Here is a 25,942-nt window from a genome sequence, read left to right on the forward strand (position 1 = left end):
CAGCTTCCGTATGCCAGTACAGCAAAAAACATGTCAGTGCTGTGGATAAGAGGAAAATAATCTTTAAATTAGCTTTTAAAACATGCACTGTGGAAGTTAATTACCCCTGACTGCAACTTTTCACTTTGTTTGATGTATTATTTTTTTAAACAAAGTTTTAGGGTATTTGCTATTGCTATATATATATATATATATATATATATATAATATCATATATATATATATATAATATATAAGGTACAATGTGGTCTATTATAATTTTCTTTTGTGGACATTAATTCACTGTATTTGTATGTAGTAATATGTATGTAACAGAAGTTAAAATATGGCACTTCATATTTAAAAAAATTGAAAATAAGCAAATAAATGTTTCCTTCATTAAGTATTTGTTTAATGTTTCAAAGCAGACAAAAAGTTACATATATTAATCCAAAATGTTTGCTTGCAAATTCTGTTTGTCTAAACAATAACTTTGAGATGAATATGAATAAAAGGGGTATAACACCCACTTTAGTTGGTAGCATGCTTCATAAAATCACTTCAGACAACAACAGTAGAAATGCAATAAAACTCCAACAAAAATTGCATTTTTAAGCCCCAGCTGTCACTTTTCAGGCATTTTCCTTACGATAGCCTGTGAAACACTCCATTCATTGCTATGTTTATAACTGGATTCATCATATAACTGGCAGATATAGTAACACCCACATCTTCTGTCAAATATTGCATTCCAATGCACCAATTACTGTGCCGCAATATAGCATCAGTCATTCCACTGCCACATTACAATCAAGCATAGAGAGGCATGTTTGTATTTTTCAAAATGTTATTCTGGTATACCAGTATTTAGAATTCACACACAGCTACAAGAACCAACTAAACCAAAGAACAATTACCTAAAGCAGTGTAATTGTATTGTTCGAAGCATTTCAACTGCTTGGGACTCATTACTACCACAACTATGGCTTTCTGGCAAACTTTTACAATATCATTTTGTTGTTTCTTTTATTACATGATGTTAAATAATGTTTATTATTATTATTATTATTATTATTATTATTATTATTATTATTATTATTATTATTATTATATTATTTCTCAATTATGTCTCAATCCTAAAATTTTAGGTGATGCTAAACATTTGGCCTTAACCAGTTCTTTATTTTTGTAAACAATTCACTATACTAAATCCTGCTAGTAAGCCTGTTAAAGAGCTAATCCTGTCAATAAAGAAGTGCATTTCCTGGTTGTTCTTCCAAAACAAAAACAAAACAATGCTACATGTCACCGATAAAGCTTTCTGGTAATATATATTTTTAACAGCTCCTTTCTGGTCTTTAGAACAGACTTGATTTGATTTAAACCTTCCTTTTTACTTTTGACTTTTTCATTACATACATAAGATGAAAGTGGCCCTACATGATTTGCTGTAGTTCCTAATCTTGATGAAGGTGTGCACACCTGGCTTTTTCCAATCCACTTAAACCAAAAAATATATGCATGCTGTATGTAGTAGTTAGCACAACTGTTCTCTGTATTGCACACTAATCCAATTGTACATGTAACTTGAATACATTTAGTGTCAGGATACTGGGGGAGTGATGGTTTGTTGTAATATGGACATATCATCGGCATGGCTTAAAAACATTATGGAGAAAGGACTCACCAAATATTTCCAACAGACCACACCGGGTGCAACACTGTAACCAAGGATCAATGCACTTTAACATTCTACCTTTTCAACCAGTTTCATCCAGCTATTTGTCTATATTGCCTCCTTTCTGGGAGCTAGTTACAGGGGTGGAAGCAGAGCAAAGTAAGACGGGAAATGTATGGTGCCAGTTGAAGCAAGGCCAACATCTTTATCAGTTTATATTTTAACAGTAGTTGCACATAGTCTATACACTACAAATACAAAGCAATACAGATATAGTCAAATGTTTAGCATCACGTAGAACTTTAGGATTGAGACATCATAAAAAAAATAATAATAATAATAAACTATGTGAACATAATTTAGATATTTTATTTAACTCGAGTAGGTGGGCTGAAACAAGCTGTCGGATTCAACTCAACAGTGGGGTGCAGAAGAGCTGGGTCCCGGTGGAGGAACCACAGGCAATGGTGACTAGCCTGGATAGCGTACAATCACACGACCGGGGCAGCACATAGCTTGCAACGGCGTGGGCCACTGCCTACAGACAGAGGGCATCGTGGGCACTGTGGCCAACAAGGGCACCGATGCAGTGAGTGTTTAAGCACTGAGGGAAAGGCACCGAGGCGTCGGGAGCATCGAGGGCACTGAGGCCACCGATGCAGGGGAGCGCTTGAGCACCTTGGCTGTAGGTCACCGAGGCTCCAAGGGCGTCGTGGCTGAGACACTAGGATGCCGAAGCACCAAGTACTAAGGGCTTCAAGCACCGAGAGCATATAGGCCATGCCTGCCTTTCAAAAAATTTCTCTTATATTTTTAGGCTAGTGTCCATAAATATTATGCAACCAGAAGTGACACATCCAGGGATTTATAAGCTTTTTCACATTTACTGCAACAACACTCTGTCCATATGAGCATTGCCCCCGTTAAATATATTTGTTTCAACTATTACAACGGGGTGATTGATAAAAGTTTAAAGATGTCATCTGCCAGCTAATTTGAATAGAACAGCTTTTAGAAATTAAACAATAGTACAGGTTTGTTGTCTTCTGGATGAGTTTGAGTTGAAAGTGTTAAATAGCAGATCTACTGCATACCATGCTTTAGAGCTGGAACGAGTCACCAAAATCGAGTCAAGTCACTGCGGAGTAAAGACTCCAGTTGAGTCGAGTCTTTGACATGCCAAGCTTGAGTCGAGTCGAGTCACCAATCTGGCTCAAGTCATTAGTTCCCTTTCAGTTCGAAGATGACCACCAAAACAAAACTTTTTGGATACGCCTGCTTGTCAGGTATTTACCGAGTATTTTATATCAAAGCTGCCGATAGGCCCCTCCATGTAGTGACATCCTTGGTCCCACCTCCCGAGGTAATAAATAGTCACTGCACGGAGACTTCAGTCTCTTTTGCCTTTCACTTCAGGTGAGTAAACAAGGTAAGTATAAACTAACCTTCTCCAGATGTGTGGCTGACTCTTAAGAGCTCGAGTTCGCCTGTAGTATTTTTTTGTATTTTTATTGCTGGAAGTTGGCTTGACCCTGAATCAGAAACTTGACAGCTGAAGACTGAGCTAATGCTGCGGAACTGGCTGGCAAGTGTAGTCTGCTTTCACTAACCTTGTAGCTTGCAGCATGCATTTGTATCTTTTGCTCTGCTTTTTGTAGCTGTTTTGAAAGTAAAATTAAGAGAAGGGAGAATGTGATCGCCCAGCGAAACCCGGTTTGTCCCGAAATAATAGTCCCATTCTTTATACACCCACACAAAACACAAAACACATACACAAGCTCGGTTAGTGCGTGAATTAGTGCTCATGGTGCAAATACAGTTTCTCCATGATACTAGTACAGTGCTGTTCCGGGTTTGTGCTGGCCCTTGGAGACAGCTCCGAAATGTGTTAGCCATCTAATAAAAATAAGACACAATTAGACAAACAAACAAACACTCATGATACGTATACACAAATCCTAAGGTCCTTCCGTGTTCTTTTGCAATAAACAAAACGAAGGAACAGATTACGTCGCTTTGTCCCCTACTTGTACCGTCACTAGTGACCCCTTGGTAAATGATTGCAGCCGCTCCTCCAATTCACAGCTGCCACATCATTTCCCTTCCGGGTCGACGAGTTAATGTACTGAAGCTCCGCCCCATTTCTGAATGAGATTTACCACCAAGAATCATTGTCTTTCTGTCACAACGTCCAATATTTAAAAAAAAAAAAAAAAAGTCTCTTTCTCTCTCTCGTCTGTCTTTTTTTCTCCCTGCTGTAAGCTGCACCGGTTGAATAGAGCACGCGATCCGGAATGCACCACCAAACTACAGTGCTCCACTCCGCTGTAAGCTTTGCGCTGCACTGGCTGTGTGACTGCAAGCACTACATGGTCTACAGGCACCACACCATTGCATGCTATGCGCTGTTCCGGTTGTGTGATTGCATAAGCCACAGACTAGACACACAGCTCAATAACCCCATTGTAACAGTAGAAAGAAAAATGTATTTAACGGGGGCAATGCTCATGTGGACAGAGTGTTGTTGCAGTAAATATATGCCCAGTGAAAAAGCTTATAAATCCCTGGATGTGTCACTTCTGGTTGCATAATTATTTATCGACACAAGCCTAAATAAATAAGAGAAATTGTGCTTTGAAAGGCAGGCATGGTCTGTATACAGTACACCCATGTGTTATGGCTCCAACTTCTGTCTTTACTTCATCCCATTAAAGTTTTTTTTTTGTTTTTTGTTTTTTAAATTTGATTTGATTAACAAAAAGTTGCTTTACTGCCACAGCACAATTTGCTAATGTAGTAGACAGAAATATTTACATTAATTAAGCAATTCTGGCATATGTGACTGCAGGGTTCATTATATTCATAAACTTTTTTTTTTTTCTTTTTTTAATGTTTCCAGCCTTTGCAATATATAGTTGATTTAATATTTATATGGGAACTGTGATTTGGAATATGGCTTCACTATCTTTTAGAACTGTTAAAAAATAATAAACAATCTGGAATGAATGACTAAAACATAGGTATGATTATTATTATTATTATTATTATTATTATTATTATTATTATATAATAATATAATAATTTTGGTAATATTATAAAATGTAATCGTGATTTCAAATATTTCGTCCTACTAATGACAAAACAATGCACTGGAGCGGTCCTAAAAATCAATAATAGTACATTGTGAGTAGTTAATCTGTACTACTTTATGCACATGCTAAATAAGAGGTGGAGCAGAGCCCCACATTTGTCGTCACTCTGCATGCACATTATTTTGCGTATGCCTACTTTATTTTTCCGCTATCATGGAATAATATCTAACTAGACCCCACCCCCTCCCCCCATTTTCCAACTGTACTTCATACCTTGCAGTCTGCAGTCTGTACGATGAGAGGGCAATGAATGAGTAACTTTGTGTATTGTGTCATGTATTGTGCGTAAATGCAGTTATTTGCTAATCCAAGGCACCCCCCCCCCCCCCCCCCCCCCCCCCCCCCCCCAACTACATACAAATGCCGTCTGTATGACGGCTCATGAAGGAAATAAATACGTAACTTTGTGTACTGCATAAATCGTTACAAATTCAGTTCCTTACTAACCTAATGCATCATTCCAAAAGATTAACTTTTCACAGTAACACTAAAGTTAGGAATGAATCACGTCTTTCCACTGCAGCTGTTAGGACCAAAGTGACACTGTGTAGAGCACAGACAGAATGACCTATACCGGCTTCTCTGCAAAATGCTGCTCTGCAAAATTCTGGCAGATAAAAACTGTTTCCTTAAATAATAAAAAGGCCATACTTCATACCTCTGTGAAATAATGTATTCCAAATCATTTATTTTTCTTCTTCTGTGGCGTTTGCAAAAAGACGCCACACACCTAATGATTATTTGTATGTTCCAATGTAAAACACTTTGGAATAAATTACTTCTAGCAACTATGAAGCATGATATATATTTGAAATAATTTTTTTTTTTGCTGCATATAAATATTTTTTACAGCCCTAAAGTTAATGATTGCATGTTCCATATCACAGTTCAGGACAAAGTTATCTGCTCCCATTTGCACTAAGTTTTATCATAATCAGGGGCAAATGCATTTTACCATAGTGTTAGAGGTTTGCCCGTCAGATTGATGGACAACTCATAAATGACTGCAGGCAAATTCACATTGGAAAACAGCTTAGCACATGTACAACACATAATCAGCTCTGAAACAAACCCTTATCTATGCAAATACCTGTACAGGTTAACTTCACATTACCCTATACTGCAGGAAAACAAAACTTCTGTTTTGTTTTCCTTTACCAGTAAGTGGCAGAGTTTGCCATTCTAAGATAAAAGTAATGTATTTACTTACATAACATACCTGCAACAAGCATAACGAGTTCATAACAAAACTGCACGTTCACATTACTCAAACAGCTTCATATAATGGCTCTCATTGACATCATTTTTCAAAGATCTACCTTGCAAGTCTGTTTCCCACAAATTATTCCCAACAGTCAAGCTTTGTTTTCATAATTCCATCTACACGAACACCATTCTTCTTAGTACTTTATGTGCTATGCATATCAAAATGAAGCATAGAATCTTAAAAAAATAAAAATAAAATAAAATAATAATTATAAAACAATGATGGTGATGACAGTTAATGAATCCTTATTAAAACTGGGTTTCGAAGAATACCATCTAAATTAGCATTCTTACCTATTCATTAAGAAACTTTCATCAAAGAACATAAAGTGAAAATTACCTCTGGTTTTTGTCCCTCGAAATCCATCGTCGATTCAGCTATTTGCTTGATGAAAATGACTATATGGTTTTGTTCTAGCAATTCTCTGAGCTGCCTGTCTCTAGATCTACTAAAGCCCACACGTTATTACAACACCCACATCCTCTCTCCATCTTGCTCTCTCTCTCTTTTTTTTAAATAAGCTGTAGGCTTGTACAAATAGACACCGAATAGAAAAAATCTACAACAGGCTATTCAGCAACCCACCAATATTGTGTTGTGGTATTAACTACATGTCACTCAGTTTGGAAAAAAGTCCTACCCTTAAAATACTTAATAAATAGCATTTTTTGAAAGCAGACCAGGCATCCTTGAAGTACCAACTTAAGAGGATTTTTTCTTAATTATTGTGTATTTTGAACCATACATGTACTCTGTTCTGGTTCTATTATCATTGAAAGTAGCATATTGATAGTCCTCTGTTTACAGAACAGATGATGGAGATGACAACCCAATGTAATAAAATAAAAAAGTCATCTGGGTCTTCCCCAACTGGTGCTGGGATCCCCCGAGGCCCTGGGGTTGCTAAGTATTCAAAAAAGCCATCACTGAGCTCCGGGGTCCTCAGCTATTTTTAACTTCACAGAAAGCAACTCTGGTTCTGTTCTGTGTTGCTCCCTAGTCACTGAAGTCATCTCTGTGCCTGGCTGATGTCATTTCTGAACAAAGAAAAAGTGTGTTCTGATGGTAAACAATTTTTTTTTTTTGTACAATTTTTTTTTTTTTTTTGAGTACTTTTAATGCAGCTCTCCCTAGAGCAGATGGGGAGGCTGTTGCAGCATATATTGGAAGAGAAAAAAATAGCTTCTTGCTCAGTGCATTTAGTTATACTTAAAACTGCACGATAATCATATTATCATTTATTTTTGTATTTCACTCTCTAAGGCACCCACTCTGTATTAAGGGTTACCAATAGCTAGGTACTGTATATGTTATTAATATTATGCTTTGCAGTTCAATGCCAATGTAAACTATTAACCATTTAGATTATAATAATAAATAAAAAATGCTGTGGGAGGTAGACATTGCACAGGGAAAAACTACAACAAATCTTAAACTCCATGCCCAATATAAATGCTACAATATAAATGCTTATGCTACAATTATTGTCTATGTAAAATTAGACTGTATAGGATCTTATAATATACTTTAAAGGAGCAAGAATGCTCACATTTCTGAAAAGTCTATAATTAAATGAAGGTCATTGCACTGCAGCTGCACACTTTGCTATTTACATCACATCCTTTCTGTACTACGATTTATTTTTTTATTTTATTTATTTATTTTTTTTTTTAAGTTGTGTGGATCAAGGCAATGTTGAAATTCTGCAGAAAAGTGACACATTAATCAGCTCATGCAAACTTTATTTAGGTTGTGCAGCAGCCTTTGCAATCCTGGTTATTAACAGTAACTCGTCATCACATGAAACTTCTGTAAAGGAATATCAGCAAGGGGCTGGCTGTGTGTTCATTAATTTGTTCATGTGGCAAAAATAATTTCTATACTATAACAGCTGTCTAACCACCAAGCATGTGATTTTTCTTCAGACTGTGCTATAAATGACATTGAAAGTCAAGCAAATTTTTGCCCCTTTGGCACTGTATTAAAAAAAAAAAAAACTGTCAAATTACAGTACACTGTAAACTTTCAGCAGCCAAGAATGGGATTACCACTTATTTATTATTGACTAATGTAATGTGAATAATTGTTTACACCATAATAGATATAGTACTGTCAAATATTTTGTATAAAAACTAGAATGGAATGTCATTCCAATTTAAGAAACAACCTGTTAACATTTACTCACCCTTTTTAGTCAAACCATGTTTTGGCCGTGCACTTGATATAGCAAGAGGAATGTGCTTGATATGTGCGTGCTACACCACATTCTCAAGACAACGAAAAATTTGGAGTTTCTGAACATCATGTAAGCTAAGCCTATGTTTATTACTAAATACACACAAATAACTGTCACATAACTTGCACAGAGACACAAGTTGTAATGTACATCCTACTGTACTGTAAGTGGCTTGTGATCTTCATTACCAGTTATTTCATACTTTTTTGGTTTATTTATCATAAATAAACTGAAAATCAAGCAAGCTCCAATCACTGTTTGTACACTATGACTTTAGTCCAAAATATTATTTGCAAAATGCACATATTTAAAACTAAGCAGTACAAAGCCCCCAGTTATAAAACAATACTCAGTGAAATTAAAAGCGTATTTAAAAATATGGTTTGAAAATAAATACTGCCCTGCCACTATCCTCTGAGTAAATGTTCTGTCATATGTTTAAAAATGTTGGCATCATTTCTTTATCCTGTTATCACATTTGCCAAGAAATTTGGAACAAAACTAATTTCTATCTCAGCATGCCTTACCTTAAATCTAGATTGGTTTGGAATACTTTTAGCATAGAAGTAAATGTATTTTATTAAAGGCTTTATTACAGTATATTTAAATTACAAAAATGATTGGAAAATGTAATCAAAACACTACCAGGAAGTTTCTAAGTTTATATTTTGTATCTTGCTTGTTGTTTATTCATATGAAAATCAATTGATCTCCTTCCTCCATAGCACAGGTGGATATCAGGTCATCTGACTAATCTGCAGTTCTATTATTTTTATTTAGAGGCACCCAAACTTGTAAATGAAATATTTTATAATGTGAATTTATTATACATTTAGAGCCTCTATTTTTCAGATTTTATTAAACAAAAATTTGGTGCTTATTTTTAGCTATTTTCAAGTTTTATGTAAAATCTTTTTTTTTTTTTCTCCTCTGTGTTTTCGTTTGTTATATACTGTATGAAATGATTGTTTTCGGTTACTTTCCAAAAAATGTGGTGTTTTTTTTTCTGTCACAGTATGTATAGTAACTTGCCATTACTTGCACACTTCAACTGTACCTTCTTTCCTTTGCTGTCTTCCCTATGAAATCCTTATTGTCACAGGCATATTTTTCTGGGGTTTTAACAGGCATTATTTTTTACATTTCGCCATAATTTGCAATACTGTTTTAAATTCCCTGAGCATGTAAATACTCCCTCTTGAACTGTAATATAGCTTTAAAACTTGAGAGCAAGAACAATTCTTCATTTCAAGTTGTAATTAAATCTTGCAAGTGTGTTATAATCCTTCAATAGAAATGTAGGAATTTGCTGCCACTCAGTAGTTCGGGTGGTTTTAAAGTATTCAGAACAAATCAATGCAAGATACAAGTCAGGAAGGAGGGGCACTGCCCAACTGCACTGGAGGTTTTATTTATTTATTTATTTCACAGGGAAAGGGGTCAAGTCAACGAGAATTGAGTAACCATTTCCAGTGTTTTCCCGTGTGTGTTGGATATACACCGATTTCATTTTTTGTATAGGGTGTTTTATCGTTTTTTTAATCGGTTAAAACCGAAAATCAGAAGCCCTAATTATATTACCTTTTTTATATCATTTCAAATGAAATACATTAAGTTTTTTTTTTTGTTTAAATCATACAGTAACTTGGATAAGGGAGTGTACCTTTTATCTATATAAGTAATGATTAACTTATATATTACACTGCCAGATAGAACAGTTCTAGTATACTTGATGTAATAGTCGTCTGTATATATGTTAGTGAACCTTTAGATGCAACTGATTCTAACCAGTGCATTTTAGTTCTGAAATGCCTTTGTGATGGTAAGGTAAACCCAGCTGGTTTTTGAGTATGACAGTCTTTGTTACCCCAGTGTCTATTGGCTGATGAGAACAGAAATGGTGCTCCCGCACTGCTGCAATCGGTGAATAAAGATTTTCCAAAATCCCCCCATGCATCTTTGAGAGAAGGACGATATTCAGTGGCTCTGTCCCTGCTAATGTAACAGCCTGCCTGTAGATAAACACCTTCCAATTGCAGCCTGGAGCCCAGTTGAGAACACCCACAGCTTAATGATCTCGCAGGCATACATTTAATATTCTGCCTGCTGAAAAAGCAATCAGACGTTTTGGGCACCTATTCCTCAAGATAAATCTTTCCCACTACAACCTGACAATTTATCAGCCATTGTTTTTTTCTACAGTTAAAATGAATGTTGACTGTAAAATATGTGCTTTGAATGTCAACATTAGTATTGCAAAAATACAAATGTAGGACATCCTTGCTGCTTTAACATCAGATATGTACTGTGTGTCTATCTGGCATAGGAGGAAAGCTAGACTGAACTATTGCCCTAACATCCTTAAACCACAGGGCAATAGTCTCCACCTGTCATAAAGGAACGTCTTTCATCTCCACTCCGCACAACAAGAGGAAATGACTGAACACCAATTCTGTGATGTAACAGAAAATTAATTGCAAAACATACTAGAAAAGAAAGATGCTCAAAACACTAAAACGGTAATTAAAACATCACTGTCACTGTTTTCTGATTTTCTGAAATTCAAACAAATTCAACTCGACGATGTAAACAAATATGACAGACGGGATATAAACTGGATTATGCAGCAGTCAGCAAACTAGACGGAGAGCTGTATGCCAAAAAACTTTGGTAACTATGCGGTATGAAATTTTGTTGTTTATTTATGTACTTATGCTGTATCAGCTATATTTAAACAAAATATATAAAGTCATATTTACTAGCCAACCTTGCCTCACTTATTTTCTTGACTGATTCATATATTAAATATGTACTGCAGACTCACCATAGTGGAAAATTAAATGCCCCTTGGGAAGACTATTGTTACCTCCAGGGTGCAATGCCATCAGTCTATGGTCTTGCCATGGGTCAATAATTTTCCACTGTAGCCCTCCTCTCCTGTCCATATTTATTAATATACACAACACCCGCATGTTCACTTTTCTTCATGTACTTGTGTGCAGTTTGTATTGTTCTTCATCTACAGTATACCCATGCACACACCCCTAATAGTGTGGTCTGGACATACACATGTGAAGTTTATTGCACACATGTAGTGTAAAAGAGCAATGGGACATTAGACCTGGTACCGCCAAACAAATATAATTGACATTTGTGTTGATTTCAGTTCAGTGTTGGTTGCTCACTGGCTTTAAAGCCAGAAACAGAATCATAAACTTTCCAACTGAAGCAGCTCAATATGGCAGCTCAAAATGGCTTTCTTGAATAAAAATGTAACATAATCAGCACCTTACAAATTCCAGCAGGTGAATGGCATTGGAGATTACTACAGAATAAGTTCTGTGCAAAACTCTCTAAAATGCTGTAGCTGACTTGAGCTAACATTTTTTTAAATTTTTTTTATCAGGGATTAAATCTACCATACTAATGTATTCTAGATTTTACCTTTTTCAGCGTCTTCTGGCTCATTAAGTTCTTTTTGTGCTTCTTCAATTTTATCTGCAGTAAAAAAAACAAAAACATCCTTGTAATTTCTGTGAAGATAAATCAGTAATATAGGATTCTGACCTGTTTGAGATTATTAAATTTGCTGTGACAACAATCCATTAAACCATTTTTTTTCACTAAAATGTGCTTTCAATTAACATGGCATAACAAAGTCAGAATTTTAATTGTGGTATTGGAATGATACAGGCTGGTACATGCAAACATCAAGAGGCAGTGGAATGAGCCATGTGGCCCTCTGCAAATCTTGTGTCGTAGTAGAAACTGTATTATATTTGAAATCCAACTTCCTTATCTCAATATATGTATTTCCATCGAAGAGTATGCTATTCACTTCAGAAATCTGGTTATTAAAAACTATGTACAGGCAATTTCAATACCATCATTCAAATCAACTCAAGTACAAAAATGAATGTGTATTTAATATACAAACAGTTCAATTGAAGCTATATTACAACTGATAAACCAGTCGACACCATTACTTTCTACAAAAATGTCCCTAGAGGACAGTGTCTGTCCATCCAGCTAATGAGTGCTCCCTTTGTTCTAACCAATTATTTTCTCCCTGCAGAAAACAGCTTAATGTCAAATTTAGCAATAGTACAGGTACTTAGATATCTATTTAAAGGTACTGCAGCTTTAGCACTCCCAGAGTAAACAAAATGCAGTTAGTTGAAAAAGGCTATTCGAGTAGAACAACAATGTTTAACTTAATGAGCAACACTTGTTTTTTTTTTATGCAACAGGAAACAGTTGCAAAATATATAGTAAATTCTACAAAATAAACTTGTGTAAAATTTGAATGTACTGAATGCATTGTATGCACAAAAAATAGCTTTACAATACATTTTTATGGTAATGCTCTGCTTCATTGAATTGATGTACAGTAAAACAACCATCAGTGGGCTGCGACCATGGGAATAAACGGGGGGATTTTTACTATATACAGGCGAAGAGATCGACCTGCGCCTTCCCAAACCATTTCCAAATGCACTCCACCACTCTTACAGTGCACCTTCCCTTGACAGGAGGTCCGCTGCCCAGTTCGCCACTTCTTGACACTCCTCCACAGCTGGCCCAGGGATATCTGTGTGTCCAGCAATGTCGCCTTATTTGCGACAGGCATAGCTGTCTATGAGCCACCATCAAGCTTGCCAGGCTTCGGCCTAGGGCTTGCCCTTGAAAACCACAGATCTGGAGCAGTGTACTTTAAAAGGAGACAAAGCTCCGTTGGCACCGGCTCTGGAAGCAGGATCCCTGTGAGCACGCTTATCCAAGTATGCAGTCAGGATACCTGCCTTGTTGGCCAGACGGGTCACCTTCGATTCCCCTGTGTTGGCACATAGGGTCCATTGACAATCCACCCACTGATGGGGACTTAACCAAGGCCGCGATGGTGGAGTCAAAGGGGGAAATCCTGCCAGGCTCAGCTTCTCTGTGCCCTCGATCCCAAGAGCAGTGCACCTACTCCATAAAATCAAGGAACAGTGGGAAGGGCTACCTGCGCAGTCTACTCTACTGAGGGGCTAGTACAAAATTGTTTGTTTGTTTTTCAAGCTGTTGCACAACACAGGCGAGCGGGAGAACCACGTGTGTGCTGCAGATGTGCCAGCAAGGTATGCCGTCAACAACACATATATATCCTTTCAATCAATACTGCACAGGCAGTCGACCTATGTACCACAAATGGAAAGCAGCAGCCTGCAACATGAGCTCTGGTATTGAAAGATCAGAAAATACCTGTTTTGGTGGTCGTCTTCAAATTGAAAGGGAACTTTAAAATCAGTCATCTCAAAATATACAGTAAAAAAGTAACAAAATTAAACAAATATTTCAACAAGAAGTCTTGTGTCAATCTCATGTGTATATTAATTGGTTAAAATCCTCTAAAATTACACTCACTATGGAAAATTAGCGCACACATGGTCTGTATGGCATTAAAAAGTCTTCCCAAGCAAAGCAGTAAAGCATTTGAGAGTCTCTACATTGGCTTCCTGCTTTCAAGTAGACTCATGACTGACTGACTTGTTCCAGTCGACTAATTGCAGTTGTAATTTATGCAGAAATAGTCCAGATATTTAAGTGGCGAGTACCCAGCTCTTGTCGAATGAATTCACTTATAATGAAGGTGAATGAGCACAATTCAAATCTCAAGCTCTTTGTCAGGTCAGAACATGTAGGTGGGGGTTGCGTGAATGTGTATAACTTTTAATAAAAGTATCCATAATTCTATGACTTAAAAATTGTCCATAACTTAAAGCCACTCGCCAAAATGTTTGTATGCATAATTTCTTAAGGTTTTCCCTAATCATGTGACATAAAGAATATTGTGCCCCAGACTTAAGGAAGTGCACAATTTAGTAAGAAAATTAATCAATAATACAAAAATAAGTAGAACTATACATATTTAAGATTAAGACCCAATAATCTCAAAATAAAAAATTTGAAAGAGAAAAATACAGAAACCAATATGTTTCTCAAATGAGGTAGTTTTTGGATTTACACAAAATACACAAACCCGATTACTTTTTTTTTTTTAAACGAACACAGTTGCAACACTATAAATAGGCTTTTTAAATTTTATATATTTATAGTATATGTACCAGATAAGAAAACTGTAACTTGAAACCTATCGAAAGATGTATTTTCTTATTTTCATCAGTAATTTATTCCAAATTAAAAGGGCCCCTTGGTGTTCATTCAATAAAGAAAAATATATATATATAGGTGTTAGAGGAACATTTTTCTGATCAGACTGACTGCAAGCGATAAAGCCAAAAGGGGAAAAAAGCAGGCAGCATCTGACTTGGCAAAAACCCCATTTGGTTTGCAGCCAGGGAACTCTTTCACTTCCTTCTAGGCAAATATATTAGCTACATACTGTACACATGTAACTACCTGTAGTAAACACTGCTGCAAAAAAGAGGTAGAGAAAGCACTTACTTCCGCCTAAGAGAGAGAGAGAGAGAGAGAGAGAGAGAGAGAGAGAGAGAGAGAGAGAAAGGAAAGGGAACTAACCATTCCACTCTATGCATGTAACAGGGATGCCCAGTTACAAAATCAGCTTTGTCGAGAATTTACTGTACGGATGTAAATAAATTTGTAGCTAAATTATAAAAAACCATAATATAAATAATTTCACAAATCTATTTTCATTATGTTTGCTAGTATATTTCTCAAGCATGGATTGAAATTATGTGTTAAATATTATAATTTGGTGCTTCATGGTTTTACATACAGTACTGAACGTAGCTTGTTGTGCAGTCTGTTTGTAGAAGTTTAGCATCTATTAACAAATAGCTAAGCAAACAAAATAGTAAGAAGGTCAACATTTAACCCCCTCCCCTTAAAATGTGTGAGTTTATTTGTTTTGTTTGTATTCTGAGAATTTCTAAACCAATTAGCTGCCAGACTTGTGATATATAGGACCAAATGTCAAATACCGAAAGGTAAGACCAGAGCATAAAAGGCTGTATTTTTCCACTGGTTTACTTTACTGGCTAATCAGCACATTGGCTGAGCCTCTCATCTAGAACTATAAAACATTCCATCGTAAGAACAAATGCAACAATAATACTAGATGACACAGCCACAAACACATGAAATCAATCAATCTAAATTAGAATGAATTTCAATTGAAGCCAATGCATTTGTGCTTTAAAAGAGTATTGTCAGTATTGTTCCTGGTGGTTCTGTCTCCTTAATCTGATCAGATTATGAAACTGACTTGTGTTAACCAGTATCATCCAATCAGCAGAGTACTGCACTGCAGTGGGACTCCCTGAGCATTAGTCTCAGGAAGCTCCCCCCTTTAGCAGCACTACTGAAACAGAATAATCAGCACAAAGAAACAGCAAACGCAAGCGGTATATGCAAGGGAAACGGTATTTAATTGCACTGCTTATATGGCATTACTCATAAAAGACATTTCAGTCTCCAAAGCATCCCTAAACCACAAAGGAAACACCATTTCATTGAAAGAAAATGTCCTCTAAAAAAAATACAATGCAATCTTATAACACAAAGAAATTATTCTAAATCAAATTAATTTTAACAATCTGATAACATATCTTAATTTTAAACAAAAAAGGCACATTTCTGTACACATATAACACACACTAGAGGGTTTCTCAAATGGTTTCTAAGACATGAAGTGTTGAAATTGTGTTGAAGCTGGCCAGCATATTTGCCGAAACATATGATCTACTGGCTCTATTACTGGGAAATGTAACTGTAAGGGTGGCAATACTGTCTGGTAATTAAATATACACGTGATATTCTGAGTGACAAGGCTGTTTTTTCATCATGAGAAACAAGATAAAGATTCCATTACAAAATGCAGTTTTAAATTTTGTTTGGTTAATAAGACTGGTTATTTTTTGTAAGCAAGCTACACACCATATTTGGAATTTTTTAAAAAATGATATTCCCCAATACGGTTATTCCTGAATTTAACAAAACTGATATTAATCCATAATACTTGTTCTTTTGAACACAGGTCGGCAGTGGTGTGTGTGTGCTTTCCATTCCTGACAAGAGTTCTTAATTTCTTGGAACACTTGTACCCTGGTGAAAGTTAATCCTCAAGTGTGTAAGTGTAGTGGTTTATCAACACCATATATCTGCTGTACTAAAAATGACTATAATGGCTCAAAACTCCAACCACCACTTTCAGCAGAATTTAACCCTCTGTAAACTTGCAGCCTTACCTTTAATAGCACTTTCAGGCTAACAACAAGCCGACATTAAAAAGACGGAACAAAGCCAAGAATAACCAACTTTCCCAGCCAAGAGATATTAAGCACTAATTTCATTTGAATATAAAGAAGAAGAAAAAATCCCATTCATGCAAAGGCAGGTTTAAAATGAACCTGCTTCAGATTCAATTTAGTTAGACAGGTAAACACTCCCACATGTTCTCGAAAGAGTCCTCCAGCAACTAGATTCTATATTTCAAAGTCTAAGCTGTGATTATAACACTGTCCTAGCTATTTTTTAACCTGTTATGCTTCCCTCTTTCTTTTTTTTTCCTTTTAACAATCAGTTCTGTTGTACAGAAAAAAAGGCATATTGTACTACTACTCATAAAAACAGCTACTTTTCCTTTTAATTGACAGAGGCACTTTGGCATGATTTTTAAGTTGTGCTAATGTAGTTCAACCCTTTATGGTCTGTGGGACCTGGTTATCCCACTAGAATGCATTTTATATATGAAGCATGCAGTATACATGTGTATCATAAGTCACAACATGAATAGTAAAAGTTTATTTGTGTCTGACATAAAATACAACCAAAACCAAACTCTTTAAATTGGGATTCGGGCTCCATGACAAGTTTACAGCTTATGCTTTATTGATAACATAGTATTACTACTACAGTAAGTATTATTCTAAACTTGACCCCTCTGCTTTCAGCAAATAGAGAGGAGCAAATGTGTAAATGAAACTGTGCAGTGATGTGCACAATGCAAAGGTTGAATGTTATAGTCTAAAGACTATGGTACATTATTTGCTGTATTACAAATCACATATAAGAGATCAATACGGTGTCTCATATCTAATAGAGGCTATTTCACACAGATTGAGCAGCAAGAACCACTCAGCTTCACTTCATGGTTCTCCCACCCAAACGGCACAAGATCTTTATACAATAAGAAGCACGCTACACTTTTAATATATGGTTTCTTGGCTTGTCTTACTCTCTGTATATTCCCATTAACCTTTTGCCATTGAAAAAAGAATACAGGAAAAGATGGCGTTCCTTGTCAGATACCCAGATGTTACCAAGCTTTCATATGCCATCTCTGTGGGTAGATTTATTATTGCAATTTAATTCCTAATGAATGAAAAGGACAAATTAAAATTAGTTTTCCATTTATTTTACAAGTTCCAAGTTACCTAATAAAGCCATGTTAAAAAGAGACATCCGTTAAACCTACAGCAGGTATAACAGTATCAAACATGATTTCAGCCATCTAAAAATGACCAATTACAGGAAACCTAAGATCCACATGCTGTGATTTTAGTTCCCAGCGATCGCTATGTTATTCAATTTGTATAGTACTCTGTATAACCTTCCCTTTCAAATTGTCTTTAATATGCCCCTTACTGTGCTATTGATATTTTTTATATCCTGTTTTTTTTTTTATTAAGCAGCAGTTAAGTTGCTCCATGGAACAACAACATTTCTAACATAATTGAGACAACGCTTTCAATACACAAGCATGGCAGTGCACACAAATACACTGAACAAATATATAAACGCAACATGCAACAATTTCAAAGATTTTACTGAGTTACAGTTCGTATAAGGAAACCAGTCAATTGAAATAAATTCATTAAGCCCTAATCTATGGATTTCACATGACTGGGAATACAGATATGCATCTGTTGGTCACAGATACCTTAAAAAAAAAAAAAAAGGTAGGGGCGTGGATCAGAAAACCAGTCAGTATCTGGTGTGACCACCATTTGCCTCATGCAGCGTGACACATCTCCTTCACATAGAGTTCATCAGGCTGTTGATTGTGGCCTGTGGAATGTTGTCCTACTCCTCTTCAATGGCTGTGCGAAGTTGCTGGATATTGGCGGGAACTGGAACACGCTGTCATACACGTCGATCCAGAGCATCCCAAACATGCTCAATGGGTGACATATCTGGTGAGTATGCAGGCCACGGAAGAACTGGGACATTTTCAGCTTCCAGGAATTGTGTACAGATCCTTGTGACATGGGGCCGTGCATTATCATGCTGAAACATGCGGCGGATGAATGGCATGACAACGGGCCTCAGGATCTCGTCACGGTATCTCTGTGCATTCAAATTGCCATCAATAAAATGCAATTGTGTTCATTGTCCGTAGCTTATGCCTGCCCATACCATAACCCCACCGCCACCATGGGTCACTTTGTTCATAGCATTGACATCAGCAAACCGCTCACCCACACAACGCCATACACGCTGTCTGCCATCTGCCCGGTACAGTTGAAACCGGAATTCATCCACGAAGAGCACACTTCTCCAGCAAGCCAGCGCCCATCGAAGGTGTGCATTTGCCCACTAAAGTCGGATTCAACGCCGAACTGCAGTCAGGTCAAGACCCTGGTGAGGATGACGAGCACGCAGATGAGCTTCCCTGAGACAGTTTCTGACAGTTTGTACAGAAATTCTTCGGTTGTGCAAACCCACAGTTTCATCAGCTGTCCAGGTGGCTGGTCTCAGACGATCCCGCAGGTAAAGAAGCCAGATGTGGAGGTCCTGGGCTGGCGTGGTTGCACGTGGTCATGCGGTTGTGAGGCCAGTTGGACTTACTGCCAAATTCTCCAAAACAATGTTTGAGGTGGCTTATGGTAGAGAAATGAACATTCAATTCTCTGGCAACAGCTCTGGTGGACATTCCTGCAGTCAGCATGCCAATTGCACGCTCCCTCAAAACTTGAGACATCTGTGGCATTGTGTTGTGTGATAAAACTGCACATTTTAGAGTGGCCTTTTATTGTCCCCAGCACAAGGTGCACATGCATGCACATGCATGATCATGCTGTTTAATCAGCTTCTTGATATGCCACACCTGTCAGATGGATGGATTATCTTGGAAAAGGAGAAATGCTCACTAACAGGGATGTAAACAAATTTGTGCACAAAATTTGAAAGAAATAAGCTTTTTGTGTGAATTTCTGGGATCTTTCATTTCAGCTCATGAAACATGGGACCAACACTCTACATGTTGCATTTATAGTTTTGTTCAGTGTAGTTCCTACGGTCTTTGATACTGCACGGAAAAGCACCTTCACACATTCCAGCGGTCAGTCCTGAAGTTCAGGGTGATTTAAGGGTTTAAGATGATATAAGTTTGAGACATAATGATATTTTGATTTGCATACGCTCGTAGAGACATACTGTTTATTGCTAATACTACTAGAAATACAAATGCAGTGTAATCAAGTTTATTTTATATTAAAATACAACAAACCCTATACATACCAATCATTGTTAGTCTCATAGGCAAACACCACACAGTAAAGTATTATGTAACCATTTTATTTAATTGATTGGTGTTTAGGTACCAAATACTATCTGCGTGCTGTGCCAAGCACTATTGGCATTATTTTGAAATATGCAGATGTGTCAGTGGTTCATTGCATTATGTGTGTGTGTGTATGTATGTATGTATTTATATGTGTATATGTGTATATATATATATATATATATATGTATGTATGTATGTATGTATGTATGTATGTATATATATATATATATATATATATATATATATATATATATATATATATATATATATATATATATATATATATATATATTATCATCGTCATCATCATCATCTTCAGCCTTTTTCAATCCACTGATGGATGAAGGCCTTCCCAAGATTCTTCCACAAAAGCCTGTCTGCTGCGTCCCTCATCCATGATGCTCCAGCGTGTTTCATAATTTCATCTTGCCTTATTCCTGGAGGTCTTCTTCTTGGTCGCTTCATATCTCTTGGGATCCAGTCTAGTATCAGCGATGGTCTGTTCTTCTTGCTACATGTCCGGCCCACTGCTATTTCAGTTTTTTCGCTCTTATAATAACATTGCATACTTTTGTTTGCACTCTTATCCATTCCTTCCTTTTTGTCTCTTCTTTATTCCAAGCATGCATCTTTCCATATTCCGTTGAGTCGTTTGTAATTTTTGAGTCATTTTTGCAATGAGGGTCCAGTTTTCGCATCGTAAGTTAGCACTGGCAGCACGCATTGGTCGAAGACTTTCCTCTTGAGGAATAAGGGTAGTTTCCCTTTCAGAACCTGCTTAATCATCCAAAGGCACCCAAGCCCATTACTGCTGCATATTTTTACAGATTGTATTAAGCAAAAGAAAGTGCCAATGACTGGCGCAACGCATCAGTGATACTTTACATGAGAAAGGAGATAAAGAAGACCTCAGGAACTGCACACCTATTAGCTTACTTCCTATAATCTACAAAATCTGTACCAACATACTCACCAACAGACTTCATGATAAATTTGACTCGGCACAATCAAATGAGCAAGCAGGATTCAGCAGTGGATTTAGCACAATGGATCATCTTCAAGTTGTACAGCAAGTGATTCAAACCAGCAATGAGTACAAATTACCACTTTGCTTGGGATTCATCGACTATGAAAAAGCCTTGATTCTGTTTACACAAGATCTGTATTAAACTCTCAAAAAAAACAAGGAATTGAGAAAACATACAGAGTCTTGATCAACACCATATACAAGAATGCAACATTCACAGTAGGACTCCGTAAAAACAAAATCAAAATTAAAAAAGGACTTAATCATGGAGATACAATTTTCCCCATATATATATATATATATATATATATATATATATATATATATATATATATATATATAATATATATATATATATAATTTCAGAGAAGGTTGAACTGCAGAATCTGTAAAGTCCCACAGATATAGTGTATGTGATACTACTTGGTATGAGAATTGTCTTCATGCTAAACCACAACTGTTTATTTACTTAAGTAATAAGTAATAGCTTTCTGGCCAGCGCTTTTAGAGCAACAATGACATCGGATTTTATTTTAAGAGTTGGTTCCTTTATTCTATAATTGCAAATTAATTATTCAAGTATTCAACATTTAACACGCGCACATGATAGAGGTGAACACATCTCATATTCTGGAAAAAGGCAACATTGCATGACAATAATGAAATACTAAAGAACACATTTCTTAAAACATTCCGACAGTATCTGCTTTGACAGCACCCATTTTCTTAATGAATTAAGTAACAGAGCAAGCCACCGCTGTGGGGCCATGAAATGTCTGTCGAGATGAGACATTCAGTAAAGATGACAAGGTAATGAAGAAATCGTGCCAGGTAAAACGGATACGACGGCTCCATTATATGCCAATCCATCATCATCTGCTGTTACGCTAGACAGATTACTCTATGATGGTTCAGTGGTTATTTCTCATTTTTAGTCTTTTTAGATTTACAAGCATAACAGATGCTACAGGTATATTTGAAAATAGAGAGTAGTCTCAGCGTGGTCAGGAGTTCAATCTGTATTTGAAACGCAAAACCAGTACTAAATATTATTTTAAATGCTTGATTTATTAATTTTTTTAACCAAAAAATGTTTTCAGATGTCATTTTAGAAAAAAAAAATATATAGACCGTATTCTGGATACCATAAAGTTCAAAACAAAAACTGTATTAAAAAAAAATACGAAATGCGAACATTAAGGCAATTCCACAGTAGCTGAAGCACCATTTGGAGCAAATCTCATCACAGATTCAGTATCTTGCCTAAAGCTATTCATATTCTGCAATACACATGGACATTACATTAGAAAGTAACCTGCAGTCTGATTTCTTCTTTTATTTTAAAATATGAGTGATGTGTGATGGGTAACACTGCATTGTAAAACATACAAACATGTAAAACTGAAATACCTATAGATTGATCCCACTGAAATAATTAATAGATGTACAGTATACTTTTCAAACTTGAAAAATAACAGTGGGATGGATCAATTTAATTCATCATTAATGAGGAGGCTTCCTTTTCTAAGGTCGGGAACAGTACTTCAAGATCATCTAACTAAACAGATGGCTACATCTACATATACTGCATCTGCAATGAGTTTAACAGAAAATCTCTTTCACAACTGAAAAAGGGTCAACGTTTCATGTCAAAACATTTGCCCAAGATTTTAACACATTTCTTTTTAGGATTTAGTAAAATGTTTTCCTAGTTCACGTATGTAAAAAATAAAAACAGACAAAATAAGACTCTATAGTCCTTTTCATACAGTCCTAATTGCTGATTGCCTACAAAAGACACTCATTGCTACAGTAACCTGATCACGTAGCTGCAGGGCTAGCCCCAACTTCTGGAAACATATAGAACTTAACCCTTTTATGCATTCAAAATTGCTGAAAAACAAAACAAGCATTTTAAGTACTTTTGGATATAATAAATATATTTTTCTTTTGCGTCTTCCATATATCCCTATATAAAGACTAGAAGAGTTTTTTTTTTTTTTTTTTTAAATCTGTTCCCATATGAGGTCACCGTGCATGAAAGGGTTAAAGAGATGCTTACACACAGTACAACAACAAATGGTGTAAATCCCATTCACTTTGTGGATTGAACTGGATTGGATAATTAGTAAAGAGTTTCATGATGTGGAGGAACAAAACAGGTTACAGATTACTGCACCGCTGGACAAAAATTAACCTGATGGCTTTTGGTGGCACATTGTTGAGATTTGGCATATATGCATCAATCTTAAGGTCTATAACATTGATGGCAGAGGCAAGGAATGTATATACTGCCATTCCTTTAACCCAAGAGTTAAAGGAATGGCAGTTTACAGAGTAGAGTGCCGCATAGCAAGGCTACTATGGGACCGTGGACCGCAATGTAACCAAATTGCAAATTTCAAGTAACTTTTTCTAGTGCATTTATCTGTGTTGCTAGCCATTTCAGTATGTCAGCTTAATAAATTACAAACTTAATAAATGTAAAACATTTCTTAGTATTTACTCCCTTTGTCAACAATTTGTGGAAACATTAACCCCTGGCATCAGCATTTATTCCTGTTGCTAGTGACAATAACACTCAATTCAACAAATGAAAAGTATCAAATAATTTACTATATTACTATTGTTGATAACAGTCAATTTAATACATACAAAAAAAAAAAAAAAGGCAATTATTAACATGCCAGTAAAAGCCAATTCAATTCAATAACAGCAGAACTGTATAAGAACAATAACCGCAGACAGATGGACACACACACGGATGACGTTTCTCACATTTTTGCACAAATGCAGTGCCACAAATCGGGAATAATATATATATATATATATACAGTGCCTTGCAAAAGTATGCAGACCCCTGACCAATTCTCTCATATTACTTAATTACAAATGGTACACTGAAATTTCATTCTGTTCGATATTTTATTTTAAAACACTTAAAGTCAAAATCAATTATTGTAAGGTGACATTGGTTTTACAATAAATAAATGGTAAATACAAATAAAAAACTGAAATATCTTGCTTGCATAAGTATTCAACCCCCACACATTATTCTTTAGTAGAGCCACCTTTCGCTCCAATAACAGCTTTAAGTCTTTTGGGGTAAGTATGTACCAGCTTTGCACACAGTGTCGGAGTGATTTTGGCCCATTCTTCTTGGCAGATTTGCTCCAGGTTGTTCAGGTTGGTTGGACGATGCTTGTGGACCGCAATTTTCAAATAGTGCCACAGATTCTCAATGGGATTGAGATCAGGACTTTGACTGGGCCACTGTAGGACATTCACCTTTTTGTTCTTGAGCCACTCCAATGTTGCTTTGGCCTTATGCTTTGGGTCATTGTCCTGCTGAAAGGTGAATTTCCTCCCAAGCTTCAGTTTTTTAGCGAAATTCTCTTGCAGTATTTTCCTGTATTTTGCTCCATCCATTCTTCCCTCAATTGCAACAAGATGCCCAGTCCCTGCTGATGAGAAGCATCCCCACAGCATGATGCTGCCACCACCATACTTCACTGTAGGGATGGTGTGTCTTGAGGCATGGGCAGTGTTAGGTTTGCGCCACACATAGCACTTTGAGTTTTGGCCAAAAAGCTCTATCTTGGTCTCATCTGACCACAAAACCTTTTCCCACATCACAGCTGGGTCACTCTCGTGCTTTCTGGCAAACTCCAGACGTGCTTTCAGATGGTACTTTTTGAGTAACTTTCTTGCCACCCTCCTACACAGGCCAGTGTTATGCAGAGCTCTTGATATGGTTGACTGGTACACCATTACTCCACTCCCAGCCACTGAACTCTTTAGCTCCTTCAAAGTGATTGTTGGCCTCTCTGTGGCTTCTCTCACAAGTCTCCTTCTTGTTTGAGCACTGAGTTTTGAGGGACAGCCTTTTCTTGGCAGTGCCTGGGTGGTGTGATGCAGCTTCCACTTCCTGATTATTGATCCAACTGTGCTCACTGGGATATCCAAACACTTGGATATTATTTTGTACCCTTTCCCTAATCTATGCATTTGTATTACTTCATCTCTAACTTCTGTAGAATGCTCTTTGGTCTTCATTTTCCTTCAGATTCACAGCCTTACCAATGATCCTTCAACAGTAGGGGTTTTATCCAGAAAATGTGACAGCAACTTTAATGGTTCAAAGGTGGAGGCCAATGGTAAGGTAATTGTGTCCTCTTTAGGGCAATTTCTTTCATCAGTGCAAACTGGGAGCTTCCACAGCACAGGGGTTGAATACTTATGCAAGCAAGATATTTCTGTTTTTTATTTTTCTTAAAAATATTTCTCCAACATAAAACCAATGTGACCTTACAATAATTGATTCTGAGTTTCAGTGTTTAAAAACAAAATATCAAACAGAACGAAATTTCAATGTACCATTTGTAATTCGGTAATATGAGAGAATTGGTCAGGGGTCTGAATACTTTTGCAAGGCACTAATTATATATATATATATATATATATATATATATATATATATATATATATATATATATATATATATATATATATATATATATATATATATATATATATATATATATATATATATATATATATATATATATATATATATATATATACAGAGTTTAGGTTCAAAACGCAATATACGCCATTTGCACTAAAACTGAGCTAAAAGAAGGATCATTCATCTCACAGTGCCTACTTTCTGATGTTCAATGTCCTTTGTCCTCAAAACACGATATACACCACTTTAAATACAACTCAAATGATCATTTCTTTCCATAACGCCCTATACACCAGGCTTCTGATTGAGCAAAAATCCAGCATATCCACCGAGCCAATTGGCGTGCAGTATCACTGTTGTGTGACCTTGCACAAAGACGAACGGAGTGGGGGGCATCAGACCAGAAACAGGAACCTGGTAACAAACAGAGAGAGAGGTGGAGTTTGGTGGAGCTGAGCGAATAGTTTCGCTCAGCATTTAATGAATGAACAGTCAGTAAATAAAAGGTTTGTAACAAAACAAAAACACAGGACAGGACACTCGTCGCCAAAACAAAATGGACTATACAGACAAAACACGGTGAGCAGATATTTATCTACTAT

At 36.4% G+C, this 25,942-nt stretch overlaps 1 protein-coding gene across 2 annotated transcripts in view; it reads right to left on the reverse strand.

The window, feature by feature from the left end:
• The window catches only part of LOC121313311 (zinc finger protein 40-like), a 101,869-nt gene that overhangs the window by 27,992 nt on the left and 47,935 nt on the right, over positions 1 to 25,942 (reverse strand). For both annotated transcript variants that reach the window (XM_041245710.1, XM_041245709.1), the window contains exon 3: positions 11,757 to 11,810. In XM_041245710.1, the coding sequence (XP_041101644.1) occupies positions 11,757 to 11,810 (54 nt within the window). The remainder of the gene's footprint in view (positions 1 to 11,756; positions 11,811 to 25,942) is intronic.

The sequence above is a fragment of the Polyodon spathula genome, chromosome 3 (assembly GCF_017654505.1).
Source record: "Polyodon spathula isolate WHYD16114869_AA chromosome 3, ASM1765450v1, whole genome shotgun sequence".
In the NCBI taxonomy this organism is placed as follows: domain Eukaryota; kingdom Metazoa; phylum Chordata; class Actinopteri; order Acipenseriformes; family Polyodontidae; genus Polyodon; species Polyodon spathula.